Source organism: Heteronotia binoei, chromosome 10 (genome assembly GCF_032191835.1).
Source record: "Heteronotia binoei isolate CCM8104 ecotype False Entrance Well chromosome 10, APGP_CSIRO_Hbin_v1, whole genome shotgun sequence".
Taxonomy (NCBI): Eukaryota; Metazoa; Chordata; class Lepidosauria; order Squamata; family Gekkonidae; genus Heteronotia; species Heteronotia binoei.
In genome coordinates this window covers 12,494,270-12,511,078 of record NC_083232.1, presented here as the reverse complement: position 1 = coordinate 12,511,078, position 16,809 = coordinate 12,494,270, and the positions used below count along the sequence as shown (strand labels likewise).

General features: G+C 47.3%; 1 protein-coding gene across 1 annotated transcript in view; it reads left to right on the top strand.

Moving 5' to 3' along the window:
* The first annotated feature begins 330 nt into the window (after window positions 1-330).
* Window positions 331-16,809, top strand: part of LOC132578128 (mitogen-activated protein kinase kinase kinase 3-like) — an 81,828-nt gene continuing 65,349 nt past the window's right edge. The window contains exon 1 of the mRNA XM_060247983.1: window positions 331-418. Coding sequence (XP_060103966.1) covers window positions 415-418 — 4 coding nt within the window. The 5' untranslated portion in view covers window positions 331-414. The remainder of the gene's footprint in view (window positions 419-16,809) is intronic.

Here is a 16,809-nt window from a genome sequence, read left to right as displayed (position 1 = left end):
GTGTGGCTTGGCCATTTGGTCTGGATAGCCATAAACGGTAATAAAGTCCTCCGCCAACTGGAGTTTCTGTAAATCTAGGTGAATCACAAAAGGACGTGTATTTCCCAGTTGTAGTCAATTCTCAATTAAAGTTTCTCAGTAAAACTTCTCAATAAAACTTGGCTGGTCTTAAAGGTGCAACTTGACTCCTGCTTTGTTCGACTGCTTCGGACCAACACGGCTGCCCAGTCGAGCCATTAAAAAGGGGATTCGGCTGCTTGGGAAATGCGTGTTCTACCCGGAACAGTGGCCACCGATGGGAAGTGCCTCAACATCCATTTATTTTGTCTTTCCTGTTGCAGGGGCGACCCTTGAAGGCCGAACTGGTGCAAGGGGTCTCAGGCAGCCGGATTTGGACCTGATGAAGATACAGCCATGGGTAAGACCCGCCCTCCCTTCAGCAGTCTGTTTTTACACTTCCTGAACTTGGTTTTATGTTGGGGTGGAGGAACATGGCCCATGCTTGAGGCCCAGGCCTTTTTTGTAGCAGGAACGCCTTTGTATATTAGGCCACGCCCCCTGATGTAGCCAGTCCTCCTGGAGCTTACAGTAGGCCCTGTGCTAAGAGCCCCATAAGTTCTAAGAGCCCCGTAAGAGAGCCAGTTTTGGTGTCGTGGTTAAGTGTGCGGACTCTTATCTGGGAGAACCGGGTTTGATTCTCCACTCCTCCACTTGCACTTGCTGGAATGCAATAGGGTTAGCCATAGCTCTGGGAGAGGTTGTCCTTGAAAGGGCAGCTGCTGGGAGACCCCTCTCAGCCCCACCCACCTCACAGGGTGTCTGTTGTGGGGGGAGAAGATGTAGGAGATTGTGAGCCGCTCTGAGACTCTGATCCAGGGAGAAGGGCGAGGTATAAATCTGCAGTTCTTCTTCTTGTTGTTCTTCTTGGAGGATTGGCTACGTCAGGGGTGTGTGGCCTAATATGCAAAGGAGCTCCTGCTACAAAAAAAAGCCCTGTTGAGTTCTCTTGCTTGGCAATACTTTGGTACATGGTGGTGATAAGTTGGGGGCGTGACAGCGAGCTCAGAGCCTGGCTCTGGATGCGCCCGCTGCCTTCCCGACCTCACCGGGTAAAGTCGGGGGGGGGGCATGGTAGCAAGCGGGCTATGAGCATGCCCACTGCCATCCCGACCTCGCCAATAGAAGGAAGAAAGACTTGACTCAGTAGCCAATAGAAGAAGATATTGGATTTATATCCCGCCCTCCACTCCGAAGAGTCTCAGAGGGGCTCACAATCTCCTTCCCCTTCCTCCCCCACAACAGACACCCTGTGAGGTAGATGAAGATATTGGATTTATATCCCGCCCTCCACTCCGAAGAGTCTCAGAGCGGCTCACAATCTCCTTTCCCTTCCTCCCCCACAACAGACAGCCTGTGAGGTGGGTGGGGCTGAGAGGGCTCTCACAGCAACTGTCCTTTCAAGGACAACCTCTGCCAGAGCTATGGCTGACCCAAGGCCATCCCAGCAGGTGCAAGTAGAGGAGTGGGGAATCAAACCCGGTTCTCCCAGATAAGAGTCCGCACACTTAACCACTACAACAAGGAAGAAAAGCTTGGCTCAGTAGCTCTGCTGTGCAATTGGGCAAGCCTGGCAAAGCAAGCTGTGATGCAGAAGGAAGCAAGATATGGGGAGAAGGAAGCAGATGACAGCTAGTTGCTCAGGGGCCTGATAGGAGCCCTCCGGGGGCCTAATTCGTCTCCTGGGCCGCATGTTTGACACCCCTGCTCTGGATGTTCTGTAAAAGCTGCTTCATAAATTGGTTTTTGTGGATAAGGCTCTTGAAATCTGTGCAAGTGTCCGATGTATGAAAGTCAGTATATCTTCTAGAAGGTATTAGTCCACCTACTACTAGACTCTTCTGAAAACACACTTGGAGAGTGAAAAATCATATCAGATTAATTGCTTGTGGCCCATTACATTTAAACTGAAACACTCCAGGTACCCAGGTGGTATCTTGTAAATTGTACTCTGCAGGAAGCCAGGATTGGCCTGTACTCTGCTCCAGATGTATTACAGGGAACAAACACTGCAGGTACCCAAAGCATGCGTGTTCGTTCTGTTAAACCTGCGGCAGATCTAATAATGGCAAAGGAGAGGTAATTTTTTGACTTGCCAAGGAGGAGAGGAAACTTTGAATATAACAAGGTGTGTGATCCTGCACAGTATAGGAGGAGGAGCATGCAGCTTCTGGATAACTTTAAGAAATCTAAAGTACCATTTTAATAAGATCATAAAATAGGAAAGTCGTTTGCAGAATCCACCTCCCTTGTGGGGGGAGAATAGAAGAAGAAGAAAAAGATATTGGATTTATATCCTGCCCTGTCAGTCTCAGAGTGGTCACAACAGATACCTTATGAGGTAGATGGGGCTGAGAGAGCTTTTACAGCAGCTTCCCTTTCAAGGACAACTCCTACCAGCAGCTGCAAGTGGAGGAGTGGGGAATCAAACCCTGTTCTCACAGGTAAGAGACAGAGTGTTGGACTGGATGGACCATTGGCTGATCCAACATGGCTTCTCTTATGTTCTTATGTGACACAGAGTGTTGGACTGGATGGGCCATTGGCCTGATCCAACATGGCTTCTCTTAAGTTCTTATGTGACCCGGAGTGTTGGACTGGATGGGCCATTGACCTGATCCAACATGGAGTCTCTTATGTTCTTATGTGACACAGAGTGTTGGACTGGATGGGCCTTTGGCCTGATCCAACATGGCTTCTCTTATGTTCTTATGTTCTTAGAGTGTTCTTAAAGGGCTGGAGCACTTTCCCTATGAAGAAAGGTTGAAACGCTTGGGACTCTTTAGCTTGGAGAAACGTCGACTGCGGGGTGACATGATAGAGGTTTACAAGATAATGCATGGAATGGAGAAAGTAGAGAAAGAAGTACTTTTCTCCCCTTCTCACAATACAAGAACTCGTGGGCATTCGATGAAATTGCTGAGCAGACAGGTTAAAACGGATAAAAGGAAGTACTTCTTCACCCAAAGGGTGATTAACATGTGGAATTCACTGCCACAGGAGGTGGTGGCGGCCACAAGTATAGCCACCTTCAAGAGGGGTTTAGATAAAAATATGGAGCACAGGTCCATCAGTGGCTATTAGCCACAGTGTATGTGTGTATATAACATTTTTTGCCACTGTGTGACACAGAGTGTTGGACTTGATGGGCCGTTGGCCTGATCCAACATGGCTTCTCTTATGTTCTTATGTTCTTAGAGTGTTGGACTGGATGGGCCTTTGGCCTGATCCAACGTGGCTTCTGTTATGTTCTTATGTGACACAGAGTGTTGGACTGGATGGGCCACTGGCCTGATCCAACGTGGCTTCTCTTATGTTCTTATGTGACACAGAGTGTTGGACTGGATGGGCCACTGGCCTGATCCAACGTGGCTTCTCTTATGTTCTTATGTGACACAGTGTTGGACTGGATGGGCCATTGGCCTGATCCAACAGGGCTTCTCTTATGTTCTTATGTGACACAGAGTGTTGGACTGGATGGGCCACTGGCCTGATCCAACATGGCTTCTCGTATGCTCTTATGATGCAGTAGAAGTAGGACTACAGAAGTGGAAGACAGTGCAGATAAACAAAAAAGCCCTACCTAAGGTATAAAACACCATAATGCAGAAAGCAGATTACAGTGCAATGTTTGAAGAATGTTATTGATGTTTTAGTAATTTGTGGAGCGCAAGCAGCGCTAGAGATGAGGACGATAAAATAAAAGCACAGCGTTTGAAACCTTTTTTATTTTGCTGTGATCCCCGTGGTGAAGGGCAATACCGTTATCCTTCTTTTGCGAACAGGGGGCTGAAGCGAAAAGGCCGTGGCAGAGCAATGCAACCTCTTGAGTTCAGCACCGGGACAGGGGACGCCTCACTGCTGCACCCGCTCTCAAAAAACTTAACAGAAAGTGAATTGCAGAAAGATGCAGTTTTTAGGGGTGCCATGAATTTTCGCTGCGAACGCATTCGGCGGTCAGATTTGCTGCGGTGTGCGAAACCCGAGAGCTCCCGGGTATGAGTAAGGTATATCACTTAGAACACTCCGTGAGAGCTTTAACGAATGCATATATTGAAAACAAAGTTTTAAACCACAACTGCAATCACACCTGCACTGGACTTCAGGAAGGCCTACAAACGAAGAAGAAACATTGCATATTGTCAAATGGACTGCAAAATAATTCCAGATTAATATGTGAAAAATAATAATAATAATAACTTTTATTTATACCCCGCCTAGGCAGGCTCAGGGCGGCTAACAAGACGTGGTAAACCATGATACAATAAACAGAATACAATAATTAATAATTTAAACAGTAAAACCAATAAAACAGTATAACACTGTAGTACAATCAGAATATGTGCAAGATGGCTCCTGATATTATCAGGAGTACCGTCTTAAAAAGCTAATTGGAAGAGGGCAGTTTTGCAGGCCCTACAGAACTGGTTAAGATCCCGTAGGGCCCGCACCTCTTCTGGCAGTTGATTCCACCATAGGGGAGCCTTTGTAGAGAACGCCTGTTCTCTGGTAGTTTTTAATTTGGTTTCTTTTGGCCCAGGGATTTCCAATAGGTTTTTTGAGCTTGATCGCAGTGCTCTCTGGGGAACATATGGAGAGAGGCGGTCCCTAAAGTAGACAGGTCCTCGACCATATAGGGCTTTAAAGGTGATAACCAGCACCTTGTAACGAACCCGGTAAACAATTGGCAGCCAGTGCAACTCCCGCAGCCCAGACCGCACATGTTCCCACTGAGGCAGTCCCAATAGCAGCCTGACTGTTGCATTTTGCACTAGCTGCAGTTTCCGGGTTTGGTATAGGGGCAGCCCCATGTAGAGGGCATTACAGTAGTCTAACCTTGAGGTGACTGTAGCATGGATCACTGTTGCCAGGTTGCCGCGCTCCAGGAAGGGGGCTAACTGCCTCGCCAGTCTAAGATGAAAAAAGGCGGACTTGGCAGTAGCTGCTATCTGGGCCTCCATTGTCAGGGAAGGCTCCAGTAGTACTCCCAAGCTCTTAACTCTGCGCACTGCTACCAGTTGCGCCCCGTCAAAAACTGGGAGGGAAACCCCGTTCCCTAAACCGCCGTGACCCAGGCAAAGGACCTCTGTCCGTGGTTTAAACCGTGGTTTAAAACTTTGTTTTCAATATATGTATTCGTTAAAATCTCTCATGGAGTGTTCTAAGTTATGTGCCTTAGATTAACCACGGTGGCAGCCTTACGTGAGCTGATCGCTTTGTCTCTTTGGTTTGTGTCAAGCCTCCTGAACTCGTTTGCGTTGTGTTTTCTCAAAACCGTGGCCCCGTAGCGCAGAGTGGTACTACAGTACTGTGATCTGAACTCTCTGCTCACGACCTGAGTTCGATCCCAGCGAAAGCTGGTTCAGGTAGCCGGCCCCAGGTTGACTCAGCCTTCCATCCTTCCGAGGTCGAGTACCCAGCTTGCGGGGAGGGGGGTGGGAAGTGTAGATGATGCAATGGCAAACCACCCCGTAAAAAGTCTGCCGTGAAAACGTTGTGAAAGCAACGTCGCCCCAGAGTTGGAAACGACTGGTGCTTGCACAGGGGACTTTTCCTTTCCTTCTCAAAACCGCACACAGGCAAAGGAACTGCTGAGTCAAACTGATTGACAGCCGTTATTGTCGCTAAGGGCTCTTTAGATGAACTCCAAGTGGTGGAGTTTTATTAAAACATAGTATTCATTGATGGGTAATTTGGGGTGATATTTAAACAATTTCCTGCTGTACAGGGCTCAGGAGGGGTCGTAAGAAGAAGATATTGGATTTATATCCAGCCCTCCAATCTGAAGAGTCTCAGAGCGGCTCACAATCTCCTTTCCCTCCCTCCCCCACAACAGACACCCTGTGAGGTGGGTGGGGCTGAGAGAGCTCTTACAGCAGCTGCCCTTTCAAGGACAGCTCCTGCCAGAGCTATGGCTGACCCAAGGCCATTCCAGCAGGCGCAAGTGGAGGAGTGGGGAATCAAACCCGGTTCTCCCAGATAAGAGTCCGTAGAATTCATTCAGCTAATGATTCACAAAGGCCTGTTACACGGACGCAGCTTAGTGCGGATTTCCCAAGCAGTAGGCCTTTAAGCTTGACTTTGGATTCTGTGCCTGCCTTATGCACAATTGTTCTTCCTCCCGTGTGGTTATTCTGCAGCGACAATTTTAAAAATGCGCTTTTCTATAAATTGGGGTGGGAATGTCACTTGTGAGTTGGGGGGGGGGGGTTCCAAAGTTCATTTAAAATTTACACAGTTGCACAGTGGTGTCCTGGCAATCGCCTTCCATTTAAATCCTTGTTCTTGTTTTAAAAATTTTTATTGATAGCGTATGGTAATAATTTCCATTCATAACTTCTTTTCATCTATCCCGTATGTGTCTTTCTAATCACCCCTCCCCCCGTTACTTGACCCCCGCCAGTGTTATTTACTCAAAATACTAACTTTAAAAGGTACCCTTAATTCCTAAGAACTAAAATTAATATTCTTCTTTCTTCTAAAGTTTAATCATTATCAAATATTATCAAATATTGTCCAATGTCCTTTTACTTTCCACTCGTCTTCTACATAACTTCTAAATTTTTCCTACTCCCTTTTAAAATCTTCTAAATAATAGTCTCTTAAAGTTCTTGTTAATTTGTCCACCTCACTCCATGTCATAACTTTTACAATCCAATCCCATTTTTCTGGTATTTTTTCTTGCTTCCATAACTGCGCATATAGTGTCCTAGTAGCTGAAAGCAAGTACCAAATTATAGTTCTATCTTCTTTGGGAAATTTTTCCATTTGTAATCCCAACAGAAAAGTCTCTGCAGCTTTCTTGAATTCATATCCCAAGATCCTAGAAATTTCCATTTAAATCCTTGTGATTCAATTTTTGTGTCTACATTTTTAGGGTTAGTTTGTTGAATGAAGGGACCACAAAGAAACCCAGACAAACCCTGAAAGAATCTGTGTTGAAACTGATAAGGCTGTTTCTGAAATGGACAAGAGCAGCTAGGATGCCCCTTTTTCCATATTGCTGAGCCCTTGGGGATTCTCTGCTGTGGAATCAGCCACTGTGAGAAATGGAGAAATGTCACACAGTCTCATAATATGGGGAAACATGTTGAGTGTACCAATTGCATGGTAGATTTCTATGACATAGTGGGTTCCAAGCATGGAAGAGGTGAGGCGGTAGCGAAATATCAGCTCTTTATTAGTTAAGAACATAAGAGAAGCCATGTTGGATCAGGCCAATGGCCCATCCAGTTCAACACTCCGTGTCACATAAGAACGTAAGAGAAGCCATGTTGGATCAGGCCAATGGCCCATCCAGTCCAACATTCTGTGTCACATAAGAACATATGAGAAGCCATGTTGGATCAGGCCAATGGCCCATCCAGTCCAACACTCTGTGTCACATAAGAACATATGAGAAGCCATGTTGGATCAGGCCAATGGCCCATCCAGTCCAACACTCTGTGTCACACAGTGGCCAATATATGTGTGTGTATACAAACACACACACACACACACACACATATATATATATATACACACACACTGTGGCTAATAGCTACTGATGGACCTCTGCTCCATATTTTTATCCAATCCCCTCTTGAAGCTGGCTATGCTTGTAGCCGCCGCCACCTCCTGTGGCAGTGAATTCCACATGTTAATCACCCTTTGGGTGAAGAAGGACTTCCTTTACAGCATTAGGTAGGCTGAATTTCAAGGCTGAGGAACTGGGCCAAAGAGGCCAACTATATACAACTCACAGTCCCCACGCAAGCACGTTATTGGATCATTCAAACCAGCAAGGGGGTCTGTGATTGGTGCAGGGTTGCAGGGGTTTGGATCCTGCTGCCCGTTGTTCCCAAGTCCCCAAGCTCTGTTCTTCTGGTTCCAATGAGCCCAGCAGGAACACCTTCTTCAGTCTTCAATTGAGTCCACATACACAACAATCCCAATGATGCAGGCATTGCAAGCTTTGATAATTGGCATTGTGTGTGTGTAAATGCTGTGCAAAGCTAGACGCAACTCCACCACACTTTGCACAAGGCTGCCATTTGTACGGGGGAGGGGTCGTCTAGCAGAAACTTTTTTTAGGCTTATCCCATTAAATTGCAAAAAAACCCAAACGTTTATTCATTGTCCCATTTGTCAGTTTATTGGCTCGTTGTGTGATCTGCCTTGAGTCTGAGTAGAAAAGGCAGGCCACAAAGAACAGGAATAAAAATAAAGAAAGAATACAGTGAGGCAACCTGCAAAACCATCCGCAAACAGACAGATGAACTGTTGGAATGGTTGTCGAAAAATAAAATCTCTGTTCCCAACCAGCAACTAAGATAAAAGTTGGGAGTCCATTAGCACCTTTAAGACCAACCAAGTTTTATTCAGAATGTAAGCTTTTGTATACATGCACACTTCATCAGACGAAGGAATGGTGTACATGCATGCATACTCCTCCACTTGCACCTGCTAGCATGGCCTTGGGTCAGCCATAGCTCTGGCAGAGGTTGTCCTTGAAAGGGCAGCTGCTGGGAGAACCCTCTCCAGCCCCACCCACCTCACAGGGTGTCTGTTGTGGGGGAGGAAGATAAAGGAGATTGTGAGGCACTCTGAGACTCTTCGGAGTGGAGGGCGGGATATAAATCCAAAATCTTCATCTACCTCACAGGGTGTCTGTTGTGGGGGAGGAAGGTAAATGAGATTGTGAGCCGCTCTGAGACTCTTCGGAGTGGAGGGCGGGATATAAATCCAAAATCTTCATCTACCTCACAGGGTGTCTGTTGTGGGGGAGGAAGATAAATGAGATTGTGAGGCACTCTGAGACTCTTCGGAGTGGAGGGCGGGATATAAATCCAATATCTTCATCTACCTCACAGGGTGTCTGTTGTTGGGGAGGAAGGTAAAGGAGATTGTGAGCCGCTCTGAGACTCTTTGGAGTGGAGGGCGGGATATAAATCCAATATCATCTTCTTCATACGAAAGCTTAGATTCTGAATGAAAACTTGGTTGGTCTTAAAGGTGCTACTGGGCTCCAGCTCTGTTCTGTTGCTTCAAACCAACACGGCCAGCCACCTGTGGATCTAGCAACTAGGATGTGAGCCTAACCGGCTGTTATTTGAGCATCCCTGGTACAGACATATAGGGTGGCAGACACGGGGCAATCACTGCTAATCATATCACTGAGAATATTCATTGCATGTCTGTATACAGGATAACCACAGTTCCTATGGCAACCCTATGGGCACTTCCTTCCCCAGTTATAGTTTGCTGTGATGGGGCCGGGGGGGGGGGCAGAAATGAAGTGCACACGTAAACAAAATGCTGAGTTGAGGATAGATACATGCACAGTGTGCGCTAATGAATATGAGAGATATGTTCGGGAGAGCTGTTGCTCAGTGGAAGAGCATCTGTTTGGCACACAGAAGGTCCCAGGTCCCTTACAGGTTCAGTCCCCGACATCTCCAGTTGAAAGGACCAGGCGGAAGGGGATGTGAAAGCCCTCTGCCTGAGACCCTGGAGAGCCACGGGAAGAGGCTGTGACTCTCTGGCAGAGCCTCTGCTTGGCTTGCAAAAGGTCCCAGGTTCAACCCCTGGCATCTCCAGTTAAAAAGGACCAAGCAGTGATGTGAAAAACTGAGACACTAGAGAGGCCTGAGACACTAGACCTGGGGTGTTGAACATGCAGTTCAGGGGCCGAATCAGGCTCCTGGAGGGCTCCTATCAGGCCCCCAAGCAACGGGCTGTCAACTGCTTCCTTCTCCCTCTCTTTTTTGCTTCCTTCTGCATAACAGCTTGCTTTGCCAGGCTCTCTCAATCACACAGCAGAGTTACTGAGCCAAGCCTCTATTTTCTTCGTTGGCTGAGGCTGCTGCCTTTGGGGGGGAGGAATAGCTTGCTTTGCCAGGCTCTCTCAGTTGACCAGCAGAGCTACTGAGCCAAGCTTTCCTTCCTTCATTCTATTGGCTGAGGCTCGTTCCCCCCAGTCCCCTGGGGAAGGAAGGAAAGAGCCAGAGCTTCCTTTGCCCAGTTTCCTGGATCCCAGGGGAGAAAGATAAAGAGTGCGTCTTTAAAACCAATGAGTGCTAACGTTTTAAGGTTTTAAAAATATATATATATATGGGTCTGTCTGTGTTCTTTATAAAATTTATATCTCTGCTACCTAATCTTAAATAGGTACACACATGGCCCGGCACAATAGGGTCTCATTTATGTCAGATCCGGCCCTCATAACAAATGAGTTTGACACCCCAGCACTAGAGAGCTGCTGCCAGTCTGAGTAGTCAATACTGACTTTGACGGACTGGTGATCTGATACAGTGTAGGGCAGGTTCATGTGTCTGTTGCTCTGGGAAACGCTGAGTGGTCTTTGGAGGATGGTGAAGCCAGAAGTGACCCAAGGGGATTGTGGTTCTGAGCAACTTTCTGCCGATCGCCATTTTCCTTCCTGGGACTCTAGCCCACCGGTGTCGAACTCATTTGTTATGAGGGATGGATCTTCACCTTATCAGGCCGGGCCATGTGTTTCATAAAATGTAATGCCAGGTAGGGGAAATATAAACTTTATAAAGAACACAGACGCACACTCACTCAGTCTCATCCACCTCACTGGCTTGCTGAGCCTCAGCCAACAGAAGGAAGAGAGGCTTGGCTCAGTAGCTCTGCTGTGCAATTGAGAGAGCCTGGCAAAGCTAGCTCTCCTTCCCCCACTTCCTCCCCAAGGGAGGAGAAGAAGAAGATGAAGAAGATATTGGATTTATATCCCGCCCTCCACTCCGAAGAGTCTCAGAGCGGCTCACAATCTCCTTTACCTTCCTCCCCCACAACAGACACCCTGTGAGGTGGGTGGGGCTGGAGAGGGCTCTCACAGCAGCTGCCCTTTCAAGGACAACCTCTGCCAGAGCTATGGCTGACCCAAGGCCATGCTAGCAGGTGCAAGTGGAGGAGTGGGGAATCAAACCCCGTTCTCCCAGATAAGAGTCCACACACTTAACCACTACACCAAACCGGAGCTTTGCTTTGTAGCTCCTGTGCGATTGAGCAAGCCTGGCAAAGCAAGCTGTGATGCAGAAGGAAGCGAGAGACAGGGAGAAGGAAGCAGACGACAGTGAGTTGCTTGCGGGTCTGATAGGAGCTCTCCGGGGGCCTGATTCATCCCCTGGACTGCATGTTTGACACGCCTGCTCTAGCTTGTAACTAACTCACTTGCCCAGACATATGTCTATTTGCCATTTTTGGCACATCAAAACCCCTTTCCAGTGCATAAAGAATGTTGGTTGCTTGGAGATTATTGTGTGTCTTAGGTGACTGGATGCTGTTCACGAGTTACAGGAGCAGAGGTTCCCAGAATGGTGCCCGGGGACACCATAGCACCTGCCAACATGTTTCTTGCCACCCAACAAGTGTTTATACAAAGTGGGAGGGACCAGGTGGAGCTCTTGCCCAGCAAGGCTTCTGATAGGCCTCTGGAGATTTGATTGGCTGGGCAGATTTTTAAAAACATTGCTTGGGCTGCAGCCGCCACCACAGCACAGGGATCATCACTGTGAGATTAAAGTAAACTTTGGCAGCCATTTTGTGGCTGCCTCCACCTCCTGTGGTAGCCATTTTGTGGCAGCCATTGTATTTCCACACTCGCCAATCTGTGTCAGGATTCCAGAGGTACCGAGAGGGTCAGAAAAGGGTGGGGATCTCTATACCAACCACTTGGAAATGACATCAGCTGAAATCTCTTGAGAAGGGTTGTGTCTAAAATCTATGAATTCTTATCACGGCTTTTTTTTTTGTAGCAGGAATTCCTTTGCATATTAGGCCACTTCCCCCTGATGTAGCCAATCCTCCAAGAGAAGAAGAAGAAGAAGAAGATATTGGATTTATATCCCGCCCTCCACTCCGAAGAGTCTCAGAGCGGCTCACAATCTCCTTTACTTTCCTCCCCCACAACAGACACCCTGTGAGGTGGGTGGGGCTGGAGAGGGCTCTCACAGCAGCTGCCCTTTCAAGGACAACCTCTGCCAGAGCTATGGCTGACCCAAGGCCATGCCAGCAGGTGCAGGTGGAGGAGTGGGGAATCAAACCCGGTTCTCCCAGATAAGAGTCCGCACACTTAACCACTACACCAAACTGGCTCTTCGTATAGGGCTCTTTGTATAGGGCCAGCTGTAACTTCCAGGAGATTTGGCTACATCAGGGGGTGTGGCCTAATATGCAAAGGAATTCCTGCTACAGAAAAAAAAAACACCCTGATTCTTATGCTTGGTGTTTGCACTACACTTATAGACAAGAGTGTCCAGTTGTAGTGGAGGATAAGGCTGCTGATGGTGGTGCGGAAGATAGTTTTAGCAGGCGCAGCCTTCTTTAGTCCTAGTTTAAAGGTCCCAAAATTTCTCTCTCTCAAAATTCCTGATTTCAGGAATACCATTCTCATTTCCATCTAGTTATCCTATATAAGGCTGAAAGAGAGCTGAATTCTAAGAATTAACTGAAAGTAAACTAGCTTCATTCTCAGTATTCCATTTTTACCATCTGCCAAGATTCTTAGGCCAGTCTGAACAATACAGATCCTGACCAAATCAGGGTTGGAAGGAATCAGAGTGTTATTTTTAGCCACGCGTGGGTGGGTTTTTTGATCGCCATGTGGGTGGCGCTTTCAAGTATAAATAGTAACATCAGAGCAAATTATCCGAGTTAATAGCCGCTGTCTCCGTGTACAAGATCATAAGCCAATCAAAGAAATGAAAAACCTATATCGCTTCCCACCGCCTAGCCCTGCCAACATTATAAACTTAAGCTAGGATGTGGCTTCAACGCTGCTGTGTATTTGCGATGCGCCAGAATGCTTTCTCGACGCATGCTCTTTAGAACCATGAGTCAGGGCAGCTCCTTAAGTCTTCAAAATGGTGTTGTGGGTTAATCGTTATAGAGAAACTTAAGGTGTCAGGTTTTAATCGGTTTAGTTGGTACTCTTCAAATAGATTTCAATCGGCCATTCATTGAGAGCGCATTTTAATTGGTTGTAGTGAAGAACTGTGGGCACACGTATTCATTTAGAAGGGTTATTTTACTCCTTGCGTGTTACTGCAGAAGGAAATAAAAAAAAAAGAAAATAAGAAATTGTTGTTTTTTTCCCTCTGATGAATGTAGACTTTTTGCATATTAGCCAAAACATTTGTCTCCAGCATACTCCAAAATACACATTGCAAGGTCTGGGTAATAAATTATTTTTGATTACTTAGTTAAGGGGGAAATGTTTACACACTGGCAATGCAATCCAGATATATACCAGTCTAAAGCTCATTGATTTTAATGGACTTAGATGGGAGTAATTGTGAATTGGGCTACATTACAAAAATGTCTTGTTAGAGAATCATTTTAGATAGATAGATAGATAGATAGATAGATAGATAGATAGATAGATAGATAGATAGATAGATAGACAGACAGACAGACAGACAGACAGACAGACAGACAGACAGACAGACAGACAGACAGACAGACAGACAGACAGACAGACAGACAGACAGACAGACAGACAGACAGACAGACAGACAGACAGACAGACAGACAGATAGACAGATAGACAGATAGACAGATAGACAGATAGATAGATAGATAGATATTGGATTTATATCCCGCCCTCCACTCCGAAGAGTCTCAGAGCGGCTCACAATCTCCTTTACCTTCCTCCCCCACAACAGACACCCTGTGAGGTGGGTGGGGCTGGAGAGGGCTCTCACAGCAGCTGCCCTTTCAAGGACAACCTCTGCCAGGGCTATGGCTGACCCAAGGCCATTCCAGCAGGTGCAAGTGGAGGAGTGGGGAATCAAACCCGGTTCTCCCAGATAAGAGTCTGCACACTTAACCACTATGGCTGACCCAAGGCCATTCCAGCAGCTGCAAGTGGAGGAGTGAGGAATCCAACCCGGTTCTCCCAGATAAGAGTCCGCACACTTAACCACTATGGCTGACCCAAGGCCATTCCAGCAGCTGCAAGTGGAGGAGTGGTGAATCAAACCCGGTTCTCCCAGATAAGAGTCTGCACACTTAACCACTATGGCTGACCCAAGGCCATTCCAGCAGCTGCAAGTGGAGGAGTGGGGGAATCAAACCCGGTTCTCCCAGATAAGAGTCCGCACACTTAACCACTACACCAAACTGGCTCTCCATTGTATTGTATTATTGTGCAAACTTAAAGCTCTCCCTTTCTGAGCCCATTAACTTCAGTGGGCTTAAAAGGTTATAACTGTTTAGGATTGTGCTGTTACACACCTGTTGTGTTATAAAACATGAATGAATATATACAGGATCTGTAAACTGCGGCCCAAACCACATGTGGGCATGGGACAACCCGGGGCTGCAGATGTCATTTTAGAGCAGTTACACCTAACCTTACTTCACAGGTATGTTGTTGAAGGCTTTCATGGCCAGAGTTCATTAGTTGTAGATTTTCTGGGCTGTATGGCCATGGTCTTGGCATAGTAGTACCTGACATTACGCCAGCAGCTGTGACCAGCATCCTCAGAGGAATACCTCTGAAGATGTTGGTCACAGCTGGCGAAATGTCAGGTACTACTATGCCAAGACCATGGCCATACAGCCTGGAAAATCTACAGCTATCTCACAGGGTTGTTGTGAGGATAACTGGAGGAGAGGAGGATGATGTCAGCTGCTTTGGGTCCCCATTATGGAGAAAAGTGGAGTTTAAAATGAAGAAAAGAAAAATGTAGTTGAAGACGGGGTAGATAAAAGGTAGGTTTGTTGGTGGCTGGGAAGGAGAGAAGGAAGCAAGGGAAGGGGAGAGGCTACGAGGGCTGCTGGAAGGAGGGAAAGAAGAAATAGTTTGGAGGGGGGATACGGGGGGTGGGGGGGAAGTAAGGCAGCTCTGCAAGTTCTTGCAGGTGCAACTGAATGTGATCTGGTCGGCACTGCAAAATTGCGCCGAGCTCAGCCGGCATCATGCAGCTGGACCTGGCCTGGAGACCAGTACTGTGCAAGCTGGTCGTAGTTTTCTTAGGTAGAGGCTGCCAGAAGGAGGGAAAGAGGAACTGCTAACGTGGGGGACATAAAGGTAGATTGGGTGGTGGGTGGGAAGGGCAGAAGCTGCGGGGGCTTTTAGGGAAGGGAAAGAGGAAATAGTGGGAAAGCGAGTCTGAGAAAGAAGAAAGGAAATCCCCATTTTGAGACTAGAGTATCTCTTCAGCAGCATCAGAGAGCAAGAGGGAGAGAGAATGCAGGGAAAACAGCTCTCCAAATATTTTCTTATTAGAAGGAATATGTTTTTTCTCCCTCACAATGCATGTAGGCCTGCAGAGTTCTTCCCCCACCCTCCTCTCAGGGCTCATTCCTGCTTTCTTCTCCTATGTTAAAGCTGGTTATATCCAGTTTGGGAGCTTGGGGACCACTTGTATCGGTCCCATAGATCGTGGTACCATGTAGGGGGGAGTGTGCAATGTGTATTTGTAAACCGAAATTCTACTTCGTGAGCTACTGGCATCAAAGTTGTTGAGCTGCTGCATGAATTAGTTTTCTCTGGGAACATTTTTCCTGAGCTAAGACAAAAATGTGTGAGCTGGAGGCTAAAAAGACTGTGAGCCAGCTCACACTAACTCCGCTTAGAGAGAACGCTGCTCTGGCCCCAGAGGTATACCTCTGAGGATGTTGGTCACAGATGCTGGCGAAATGTCAGGTACTACTATGCCAAGACCATGGCCATACAGCCTGGAAAATCTGCAGCTACCTCACAGGGTTGTTGTGAAATGGGAAGGGGAGAAGGGTGGGAAGGGGAGAAGCTTTTAGGGAAGGGAAAGAGGAAATAGTGGGGAAAGCGAGTCTGGGAAAGAAGGAAGGAAATCCCCATTTTGAGACTAGAGTATCTCTTCAGCAGCATCAGAGAGTGAGAGGGAGAGAGAATCCAGGGAAAACTGCTCTCCAAATATTTTCTTATTAGAAGGGGGCTCTCCTGCCCCCCCCCTCCCCGTCAAAAGGCAAGCAAGCCACCTGCCACCAAAATCACATAAAAAGTGGAGAAAGGGTGGCACGGGCTTCTCCAGGGGTTAATGAGGGCTGCTGGGGATGTGGCAAAGCCCCTGGTGGCTGGCTGCCCGCCCGCCCGCTCTCCTAATCCAGGGATTGTTATGCAGCTGCACCTACTATTCAGTGGACAAGGTAGGTGGTTGAGGAGGAGGGGGAACTCTCAGAAAGGTTCAGGAGCTGTGCTCCCGTGAGCTCCTGCTGAATCTGAGGCCTGGATATGTGTGTGTGGGTATGCAATCTCTAAACCTAGCTTTCTCCTTTTCCCTCCCCCATTGTTGATGGAAGGAGATCCTTGGAACATGGGGCAGATTTCTCCGAACTAATAGCCTATTAGCAAAGCCAACAATAACAGGGCTGTCTAGACCATCTGAACGTTGCTAAATTATTCCTCCGTCTCTCCCGAATTCCCCTTCATTTGACAGCTGAGCTGTTTGGGTGGTCTGGCGTGACCCCGTTTCTCGTAGCTGTTTTCTCTTCTTGCTTCCAAACGTGACGTCTAACGAGAAATGCAAATTCTGCTTCTCTTTTTTTTACTTTGCACATGCAGGACGTAAGTAGTTCTGTGGAGGATCAGACCAAGAAAGGGGTATTGGCAGAAACATTTCTCATAGCCGTTTTCTCCTTTTGCAAAGCGGTATTGAACTAGAAACGCCAATTCCTGTAGTGATTTCTATACAGGATCAAACCAGGAGAGGGGTCTTGGCAGAATGAGGCCGGTGTCGGCGGCCAGTATGTAGCTGGCAGCAT